Source organism: Lagopus leucura, unplaced genomic scaffold (genome assembly GCF_019238085.1).
Source record: "Lagopus leucura isolate 7727_CA_CO unplaced genomic scaffold, USGS_WTPT01 Super-Scaffold_797, whole genome shotgun sequence".
In the NCBI taxonomy this organism is placed as follows: Eukaryota; Metazoa; Chordata; class Aves; order Galliformes; family Phasianidae; genus Lagopus; species Lagopus leucura.
The window spans coordinates 2,855,013-2,865,219 of record NW_024962259.1 but is presented as its reverse complement, the minus strand read 5'-3'; the positions used below and the strand labels follow the sequence as shown (position 1 = coordinate 2,865,219).

General features: G+C 44.9%; 1 protein-coding gene across 1 annotated transcript; it reads left to right on the top strand.

Moving 5' to 3' along the window:
• Window positions 1-29: 29 nt before the first annotated feature.
• Window positions 30-9,164, top strand: SCPEP1 (serine carboxypeptidase 1). The gene is made up of 13 exons (XM_042865238.1): window positions 30-90; window positions 354-490; window positions 1,300-1,389; window positions 2,251-2,406; window positions 2,863-2,937; window positions 3,140-3,212; window positions 4,065-4,102; window positions 4,286-4,414; window positions 5,458-5,542; window positions 6,304-6,417; window positions 7,035-7,172; window positions 7,471-7,634; window positions 7,762-9,164. Exons 1-13 carry the CDS (start codon window positions 30-32, stop codon window positions 7,825-7,827), a joined length of 1,326 nt encoding a protein of 441 aa, XP_042721172.1. The 3' UTR covers window positions 7,828-9,164.
• Window positions 9,165-10,207: the final 1,043 nt, after the last annotated feature.

Below are 10,207 nucleotides of genomic sequence, written 5' to 3'. Positions count from 1 at the left end.
CCCGGAGCTGCGGGAGAGCCGCGGGCGGGATGGGCGCGCTGCACGCATGTTGTGCAGTGGGGCTGGCGCTGTTCGCGGCGCTGGCAGCAGGTACGGGCGGGGAGAGGGTCGCGGGTCGGGTCGGTTCGGGGCCGCGTCCCGGGCCGCGTCCCGGGCAGCCTCTGGAGTCCGCGTGCGCGGCGTTTCTTGTGCCCCGTTGGGAGGGCCGAGGCTGAGCGGGGCGATCCCCGCGGCCTCAGCGCGGCGTTGCGGGGTGCTTCTGTTTATCACACCCAAGGCTGAAATGCGACGTCCCGGGGCGGGTTCGGTGGGCCGCCCGTTGCTCCCCCCGCTGACAGCCGCTCTGCCCGCAGGTGCGGCTCTGCAGCCCCCCCGGGAGCTGTGGGGGTACGTGCAGGTGCGCAGCAAGGCGCACATCTTCTGGTGGCTGTACTACGCCGACAGCCGCACCGCGGGATTCGCCGAGCTGCCGCTCATCCTCTGGCTGCAGGTGAGCACAGCGCGGTGCTGCGCTGCCGGTCGTCCCGTTCCAGCCCTTCAGAGAACGGTCGGGTTAGTGGGCAGGAATGCTGGGGGCTGAAGGCACGTCGCGGCTCTCGATAACCTGTCCCGGTCAAATCGCAGAAGCAGACGCTGCCGGGAGCTGTGATGCCGCAGCGGTGCTCTGTGCCGTGCTGTATCGCGGCTTGGAGGCTCCGCGGTGCCTGCAGCCCGAGCAGTGCTGTGGGAGGGGGAAAAGCGGTCAGAGATCCGAGGTGAGTTCTGTAAGGGAGCTACCGTGAGAGGCTGATTGTCACCGTGATTGGCCTCATTCAGTCGCAACTGATAGCGATCGTCAGTGTGTGCTCTGCATTCACCTCCAGAACGTTTCAGAAAAGAACATTGGATGTGGCCACTTGGTGACTTGGACCTTACCTCTTCGTGTTATTGAAGAGTAAAACGTGTGTGCTGTATGTGCTGCTTGAAAAGAGCAAACACCTTATGGCTCAAACTTCTGTATTTTGGCTGATTTTTGTACTTGGGATTAAGGAAATAAGGGTGAAAGTTCTCAAACAGCATCCAGCATGCAGCTCATTGGGTGCTTTCACATGTGGGCGGTTACTTCTCTGATCAGAAGCAGTGTGTGTGTAGTGGAAGACAGTGAGGAACAGAGCCCTCTTTGCAAGTTGCTGAGGAGTGCAAAGGGCACTTTGAACTTCCCGTGTGATGTTGTGCTTACTGGGTTGTTTTATTCTGCTCCTGTCTCCCACATCTATGGTGTGCTGCCTTCTAACTCAGTTATTTGCTCTTTCCCCTTAGGGAGGGCCGGGATCTTCAGGCTGTGGATTTGGGAACTTTGAAGAGATTGGTCCATTAGACAAGGAACTGAAACCAAGAAATACAACCTGGGTATAACAGAGTTCAGCTTCTAATTATTGATTGCAAAACTTATTGCCTGTGTAAGCAGGTGCTTGCTAGGTTAAAATGCACACAGAACAGGTTTCATTTAAAATTCAACAGAACTGTGGTGCTTTATCTTAAAATAGTCAGACTAATAACAATGGCTTATATTAATAGACTTTGTAAGAACTGAAGAGTAGGCCTGTTAATTTGTTTTGATGGAATACATAGGCCTCCATGAATGTGTGCTGAGGGGGAAACGGAGTGAGTGGGGAATTTCTAGGAAAGTGTTACTTCTGATCATAGCTTTGTTGCTTATAGTCTTGAGGGCTTTTCTAGGTGGCTGGCAACATATAAACAGTGGCTGGTAATTACAAGCCTCTTATGACTTCAAGGGAAACCAGCTGTAATTACAGCTGCCTCTGGAAGTAGAGGTTTATTCACTGAGCTGTGAGCAACTAAGAGTCTTAACTATCTGGGAGGTCCCTGGTTCATGTGAGTGAGCTGCCCTTGGATGGTTAGGAGTTCTGGGTGCCTTTCCTGTTGCACGCTGGGCAAATTGAAAGACGTTGCATTGTATCTTTTTTTAAATAAACCTCATTGCTTTGATCCATCCTAGCTACCTCTGTGTGGATCCCTTGATTTTATTTGTGAGTTTGTAACTCTACAGCTTAGCTCCAGCTGATAGCTTTTGCTGCATTCTGACAGACAGAAGGCCCACCTGTACCATTCTCTGTGTTGGACTTATACCCAGTTTTTCCTCCAGTTTCTTTCAGGGTTGGGGATGCAGTGGCTGTTAGATCTTTGTGCCATCAAAACTGAAGTTTGTACTGGTGCTCTGCTAGTACTGAAACCTTTCTGCTTTTGCAGTTGCAGGCAGCCAGTATCTTGTTTGTGGACAATCCTGTGGGCACTGGATTCAGCTATGTAGATGACTGCAGCTTGTTTGCCAAAAACCTAACCACAGTAGTCTCCGATATGATGGTTTTTCTTAATGAATTCTTCACACACAGAACAGAATTTCAGGTAGGTGATTTGAATTATGGGTTACAATCCTGTTTTTCTTTGAAATTGAACAGATCTCAAAAGGAATTGGTGAGCAGCCTTCTAGGTGAGGCAGGTAGTGTGCAGGGGAGGCACTGCAGGTATAACCCCACTGTCTCATGTTTTCTGCAGTTCAGATGTGATATCATGGATTGCTGGTCTTGGCACCAGTCAGATAATCAGAAGGCTGTGTTATTGTCTGTTGTGATCTGAGAAGCACATAGGCTCTTGGCTGTTCCTAGTTCCAAAATACTGAGGGGCCCACTTCAGAACTTGCCTTAGTAATTACACCAGGATGTTATGGCATCTGAGACTCAAAAATCCCCAGGGTTTGGAAATGAAAGGTGGGGAGCCTACCCCTGGGTGCTGTGGGATGTGGAAGATGGCTGGGGGTCTGTCCTCCATCTAACAGGTTCATTGTGTGGCTTCTCTCACCAGAACGTCCCATTCTACATATTTTCTGAGTCTTATGGAGGTAAAATGGCTGCTGGCATTGCTTTAGAGCTGCATAAGGTAAGTAGTTTGAGGATGTAGTTCACGTTAGAAGGTGATGTTCTACAAGTACTTGTGTTTCCTAGATCATGCTGTTTCTGCTGCCTGAGTCAGACCAATAACTGATTGGTTTTGTGTCGTTTGGGTTTTTTGTGTGAAGAAAACTGGTTCTAAGGTCCCAACTAAAAGCAGGCTTGTTTTTGTTCTTCCTCTTATCACCAAGGCTGTACAAGAAGGAAGCATAAAGTGCAATTTTGCTGGGGTCGCTCTTGGGGACTCATGGATTTCTCCCCTGGGTATGTTGAAAATTCTCAGACTGTCATTGATTTTACTTTTTATTTTTTGGATTATTTAATGGATACCTGCAGTCAAAAATGCCAGCCTTGCCTTAAGTAAATGCCATCTCTAGTGAGTCTGGTATATCAAGTCACTAAAAATACTTCAGTATATCAAGGAGTGAATTGAAGTGTCTGCCTTTGGAACGTATCTGAATCTTGAGCAACCCGAGAGCCAAGTCAGTGAGGAGCACAGCTGCATTTGAAGTGGAGTGTAGTGAAAAGCCTGTGTAAATCTCTACAGCCACTCTGGTGATTTGCATTTAAAGTGATGCCACCAAATGGTTCACAAGTTTGCAACTGAGGCTTTCTCACTATTTTCACAAGAAGACCTTGTGCTGGGGACCTGATGTCCTTGCTGACCTGAGAAAGACAGGGTGTGTGTCTGGTGAAGGATGAAAAACTAGTTGTTTTTTCCCATCAGTAATATTTGCTAATAGATCAGTTCAGGCTGTGCCTGTTCCTGGGAGGGTTCTCTCCCTGTAATGTATTGATGTGTTACAGTTCTGGGCTGAGAACACTTCAGCAAGAGTGTGTGTTTCTCTTTTTTTAAATGAATTTCAGTGACTGATGCTTAGGAAGCCTGTGGCACTGAAGTAATTCTAGGGGTTCTCAGGGTTAGTGAAGAACTTACTCTGTGCTGTGCAAGCTTCTGGCAGAACAAGCTGGCTGTACCTTTTTACTGAACAACTCTTGTACTTTTTTTTTGTCACAACCATTTTTGCTACAGAAAATTAAAAGTAAAAGGAAAAAAAAAAAACCTTTAATGTTTGTAATCTATTCTGTTGTTTTTCATTTTATTATTGTTTTTAGATTCTGTGCTGTCTTGGGGACCCTACCTTTATAGCACTGTGAGTACCTTCTTAAACTCTTGGCCTTCTCCTGAGAACTTGTACTGCTATGTAGTATAAATGGAGGTTGTTTTTTTTTCTTTTAATTAACTCTTGGTATGAAATTTCTGATATCTGAAGCCTGTTCCTGAGAAATGAATGTGAAACTATCAATAAAGCTGTCCTCATGTGTTTGTCTTCCAGTCTCTCCTTGATGATCATGGTCTAGCAGAGGTGACTGCTGTTGCTAAAGAAATAATGGATGCAATAAATAAAAATGAGTATGGACTGGCCACTGAGCTCTGGAGTAAGGCTGAAGGTATCATTGAAGAGGTGAGATCTTTGAGCAGCTTTAATAAGAAGTCAGTGTTTAGGGGAGCACACAGCTTCAGGTTTTTCTTTCAATGAGCCCTGGGCTCGTGTGCATCCCTCCAACATCCTGCCCAGCCATTTCCAGCTGTTTGTGCTTTATGACGTGTTGATGTAAAAGAGCTGTTTGCTGTGCACCACTGTGATTGCAAGAGGCAGTAGGAAGGGCAGCCCATGTGAGCCTTATTGTGGTTTAGTACAAGAAAAATTCTGGCTTCCTCAAACTGAAAGACTCATCTAGAGCTGCTTTTTCTCTCTGGTAACTTTCACATAGTTGGTGTCACTTCTTGCTCTTTGGCAGGAACTTGTGGTTCCCATTTTGTCTTTCTCCTCAAGCCTGCTTGTTTTTCCATTCCAGCTGAGATATCAACATAAGGTGCAGGTACTTCTTCCTGTAGTGTGACTCCTGTGTGCTGATTCATTACCAGTGCCTCTCATCTTCTATGACTCAACAGTTAAAGGAGAGCAGCTCTGCAGAACTTGAGTAACTTCTCTGCTGGCAGCATTAACTGCACTTGTCCTATGGATGCAGCACGCTGTCTGCATTAGAGCTGTCATTCAATGATTCTTAGACTTTTCTAGATGTCATCAATTCCAGAAGAGGGGTGAGGGTGATGGCTGTCTGTCCTGTGTTTTAGAGGAGGCATTTGGGGTGTTCAGGGGTTGTAGGTTAGGTGGATGTTGAGCAAGAGACAGCATTGGGCTAGACTGGATCCAGCAGAACTGCATTTGAAAGCATCATCTGGTGTTGCAGCTGTCTCTGTCATGAGTAATAACAATCTGCAGTCACACTTGCAGCTTCCTGTAGTTTCACACCCTTTTCAGAGAAGAGCACAAACCACGTAGTCTGGAGAAAGCTCTTTATGAACTGTAGATCTGTTTCTCTATGAATACCTTCCTGATCTGTAGAAAAGTTTAGCACTTCCTAACCTCTCCATTTTGGAAGGGAATCTGTTTACAAAAACCTTCTGCTGTGAGGAGCAGTGCTAAACATCTTATCTTTTCAGAACACAGACAATGTGAACTTTTATAACATCATGACTAAGGAAGTTCCAGAAATGAAAGCAAATGAACAAGAAAATTTTCATCTTGGTAAGTCATATTTAAGTAGTTGAACTTCTGAGGCTCTGTTTGCATTCCCATACTATCAGCTCTGACCATAGGAACAGCCTTGGGTCAGCACATCCTTAAAGTGGACCTTTGGATCCAGAGGATATTGATGGTCTCTTGAGAAGAACTTGATTGCTGTTGCGTAAACGGGGATTAATAGGGATGTGGAGCAACCCTTCTATAGATTACACCTCCACCTATACATTCTGCACAATTACTCCAAGGAAGTAGTTAGTGTCATAAAACTATGTCACAATGACCTAAGTAACATCTTCTTTATTTCTTCTGCTTGTCTTCAAGCTAGGATACAAAAATGTCCCATCTATATAAACAGTCTGAGTCTAGTTACATGGTGCTAATGCATATAAAAAAAATACTTGGCTTCTTTCTTGCCTTCAGTGGGGGGAGGGAATAGCACAACTGATTCCCAGAAGTAAAACATTACAGCACAAAAACAATTGTTTTGAGATGTATCTGTGCCAAGTGGCTGAAACAGAAGCTTCTCCTGGAGAAGTGCTGTGAGAGCCAGAAGTGAAAATGGATATTTGGGCTCTTCCCATATTACCTCTTGACTTAAATGAAGGTTGGCATCAGGGACTTTTACTATAAGTCTACAAACTGTTCTCTGTGGTGGTGCATTTTCACTAGAAGAATTTAGCTGTGACTGTAGCACTGAAAATTGTTATTTATACAGGATGGCTGTCTTAAATGTGCAACTAATCCAAATGTTTTGTCTCTTTCAGTTAGGCTTTACCAACGTCACGTGGAAGTCATGCATAAGAACAACCTAAGTGAATTGATGAATGGACCTATCAGAAAGAAACTAAAAGTTATTCCTGACTGTGTAAAATGGGGAGGTACTTTCCTGTCTGCTAGTGTGGATCTAATGAGTGTATTATGGCCTTCCACTATATTGCAGTCTGAAGGGAGATATTTTATTGTAGTAAGCAGTCACATTAAATTTTCACTGTCCTCCATCCTAAAAAGAGGACTTACTGTCACAGATGAAAATGTAACAGAGCAGGCCAGTGGTAGACAGTTCTGGTTCTACTGCTTTTATCTGTCATTAGCCAAGCAGCTAAAAGTACAGGGACCAAAGAAGATCCTCAACTGATTTATGTCCTTGCAGTCTTACTGAGAGAATTTGTCAGTCTTTGTCTGCCAGAGTGCTGGCGTTGTGCAGGATGGTGTGAAGGGGAGGGTATAAAGCAGACAGGAGGGTTTAGAAGGACTGATGGCAGCACTCTGTGTGTAATAAGAGCCAGAAGCAACAGTGCTGTGTGAGCTCTGGTGTGAGTGTGGCTGCTTTCTGGTTCTCTTAGTTCCTCTAACTGGTTGCTTGATGCTTCATGTGAAGCCTTGCTCTTACACAGCCATGAGCTGTATGTTGAGACCCCTGTCCAGCTGCTTCTGTCCCAGCTTGGGAGTGACATCTTTCATCAGTTAAACTCTGTCTCCTTTCTGGTTCCATCAGGTCAGTCCACAAAAGTCTTTGAGAACATGGCTGAGGACTTCATGAGGCCTGTCATCGACATTGTTGATCAGCTCCTAGCAGCCAATGTCAGCGTCACAGTCTATAACGGGCAGCTGGATCTCATTGTTGACACCATGGGTAAGAGGCTTTTTGACTGGGGCTGGGAGCAGAACAGGTAATGAGTAGAATGTGCAGTCACTAATAACACTGGTAGCTAGATCTCTCTTCTGCAGATCTCGTTTGTAACAGGCAAGACAGTTATAAATGAGCAGCTCTGAATGTTTTGTTAACACCCTTGTGAGAGAGACAGTTCTTCTCTCTCCATTGGTTTGTTTCTATTTGTTACAAAACTATTTGCATCCTTAGTAGTGTTTCTAGGCACAGCAACATTGCTTTTAGAATCTGAGCATGCAGGAATCTAAATTCTTCCTAACAGGCCAGGAGGCATGGATCCGAAAACTGAAATGGCCCGGCTTGAAGGCGTTCAGCCAGCAGAGGTGGAAGGCACTTTATGTGTCCCCAGATTCTACGGATACAGCTGCTTTCCACAAGGCCCATGAGAACTTTGCTTTCTTCTGGATTCTTAAGGCTGGGCACATGGTAAATAATATAGCTATTGGGGGAGGTAGGGTGCATCATTACCAACAAGAAAACGTGAGCACGTGTATGTTCTTGCTGTTGTCTTCTCTACAGCAGCTGCTTACTGTGTGCTTCATCTCCATGCTAGGTACCATCTGATCAAGGAGAGATGGCCCTGAAAATGGTCAGGATGGTGACCCAGCAGAAGCACTAGGGAAAGGGAGGCCAGCTGGTATGGCCTCCTGCTGAGTGCCAGTGTTCTTGTGGAATGCGAGTTCGAGAACAAAGAAGCTGCAGGAGGAACAACTGGTATTTGGACACAGCCTCTCTGATCGTCCTGATGTTGCTTGAAAGTGTTTATGAAAAGGCATATTTCTCCTTGAATAAGCTCTTGCTTTTGAATTTCTAAGATGTGATTTGCTTCATACTTTTCTTAATGACTCTTCCAAGATAATTCCTGTGTCATAAACAACTGTAAGCCTCTGCCTTTGTCTTGGAAGGATTTCGCGCTTTTGTAAAAAAGCTGTCCTGCCCATCTTGTTTGAACTCAAAACTAAAATGGACTTTTGTCCTGATAGATTGGCTGCTTGTTCCCCTCTAAGAGCAAACCTGCTTTATGAGGTTTTGAAGTATTTCCTTTCTTTGTCCTTGGGCCTTTGTCCTTGAGTTACCTGGCTGGATTAGAAGCTGCAGATTTGAAGACGCCAGGATAGAAGACCTGCACAAGAGGGTCTACAGTCCATCTCAGTGAGATGAGATACTTGAATTAGGATGCACAGTTCCTCAGGCTTTCTCACAACCTCCCTCCAGGGGAGGACTTAATCTCTTTCATCTGCCTGTTTCTTCATTTTCATTCACTTTTTAATGACCCAAATTTTGTCTTTAGCCTTAACACCTGAATTCCAGCAGCAATTCCTGCTTTCCTTTATGCCAAAGGAGGAGCCCTGCTAATACCCTCTTGTGCAGAAGAGAAACCTTATGAACTAAAGCCTCCTACAAGCTTCTGAGCATAGGCTGGAGAGTGGAAAGCAGAATGTTATTGAAACAATAGTAGCATAATACTGGAAGTCAATAGCAGTATCTAAAACAAGGGTTTACAAAAAGCCAATACTTGTATTACTTTTTCTAGATCTCCTAAGTCTTGTAGAGACTTCCTGTTTTTGGAAGCAACAGTTCATGTGGAATACTGTCAAAAGGAGACTTGATCAGGCATCATTTGACTTCTGCTGTGGAGTGTAAGGTGACCATTCTTTATCACTGTCTGGTAGGAAGCATAACAGCTCGTTCCAGCTGTCAGAATACCAAACAAATAGCAACCAGCCAATTCCTCTTGCAACTGAAACTATTATAAGATGTCTATCATTGGCTTAGCAAAGACTGAGGCATAATGATATGTAAACACACGTGCAGTCTCCCAGCAGATGGAGTATTGGCACCTACTAATTGCTTTCCTTCTTGTTCTGTGCTTGAACTGTGTTCATGAGAACTTTAGCAGTGCAAATCCAGACTTTTCAAACATGTATCTTAATAAATACAAGAGGTTCAATGTAATTTCTCTCTTGAGCGTTGTACTGACTTTGCTACTTGAAAATCTCTTCTGTTTTGGCTTTTCAGTGTAAAGCCTCTGTAAGTGGGAACAGATGCAGTCATACTTGAGAGGGAAGTATTCATGGCTGTGTGCACAGTGAGAACGTGCTGGGTCTGCAGCCTCTCCCTCCCTTCCTCAGGATGTCTTCCATAAGAGCATGAAGAGCCACCTGAAATTGCTAAGCAGCATCAAATTGGCCATTTTTCTGCTCTTTTTCTGGGTGAACATCAGGTGAACATGAGAGGATAGCTCTAGAGGTGTGTAAACCTACACATCAGCATTTGTGGAATACTTCAAAATAACTCCAAGCAAGCATGTTTGTGTTGGTCTGTAGTCCTGAATCCTGCTATGCACAATACTTGGTGTTATGCCTAAACAGCCAGCACTGCAGGGCTTGGTAGAGGGAAAGAACTGAGAAAATGTTATTGCAGCATTTACTGCTGTTATGTTTTTTCTATCTAATAGGACATTCATTCATACTGCCTCCAGCTTCAGCTCTTGGAGTGCCATGAATACCTGTTTCTTGCCCCAACTTTCTTAGTTTCTTTAGGTTTTTCCACTTTTGTCAAAGAGATGGGGGGGGGTTGAGATGGCTTCAAGAAGACTGGTGACTTGTTGGTTTTAGGGGCTATGCCAAACCTAAGCATGTTGGCTGCTGGAGACAGGCTCTTAAATGTGGCCATTTATGTGCAAACAACAAATAAGCAACAGTCCTTTAATATAAAGGAAGTTTAGTTCCATCTACTTTGCCAAAGGCTCTGTAACTGGTGTCACAGCATACATTGTGCCTTAACCTGTGTGCTCTGGTGCCCTACAATTGCTAGCACACAGAATACTGGAGAGATGCACCTTTGGTCTGGCTCCTATAGCTCTTCTGTGCAAGAGGCTGAGACTGTTATGAACAAATGAATGTGGGAGGCAAGAGATGCCTCACTTGTGACCATGGCTGTGCAGGGGCAATATCTGTAATGATCTGGCACGAGAGCTTTGCTGGAGGAAGAGTGAA

What these genes read in the sequence shown, in the direction of transcription:
- SCPEP1 (XM_042865238.1), top strand. Translation starts at nt 30, where the DNA reads ATGGGCGCGCTGCACGCATGTTGTGCAGTGGGGCTGGCGCTGTTCGCG. An exon ending in CACACAGAACAGAATTTCAG is followed by an intron (nt 2,407 to 2,862) that starts GTAGGTGATTTG and finishes TTCTCTCACCAG; the next exon opens with AACGTCCCATTCTACATATT. An exon ending in GACCCTACCTTTATAGCACT is followed by an intron (nt 4,103 to 4,285) that starts GTGAGTACCTTC and finishes TTTGTCTTCCAG; the next exon opens with TCTCTCCTTGATGATCATGG.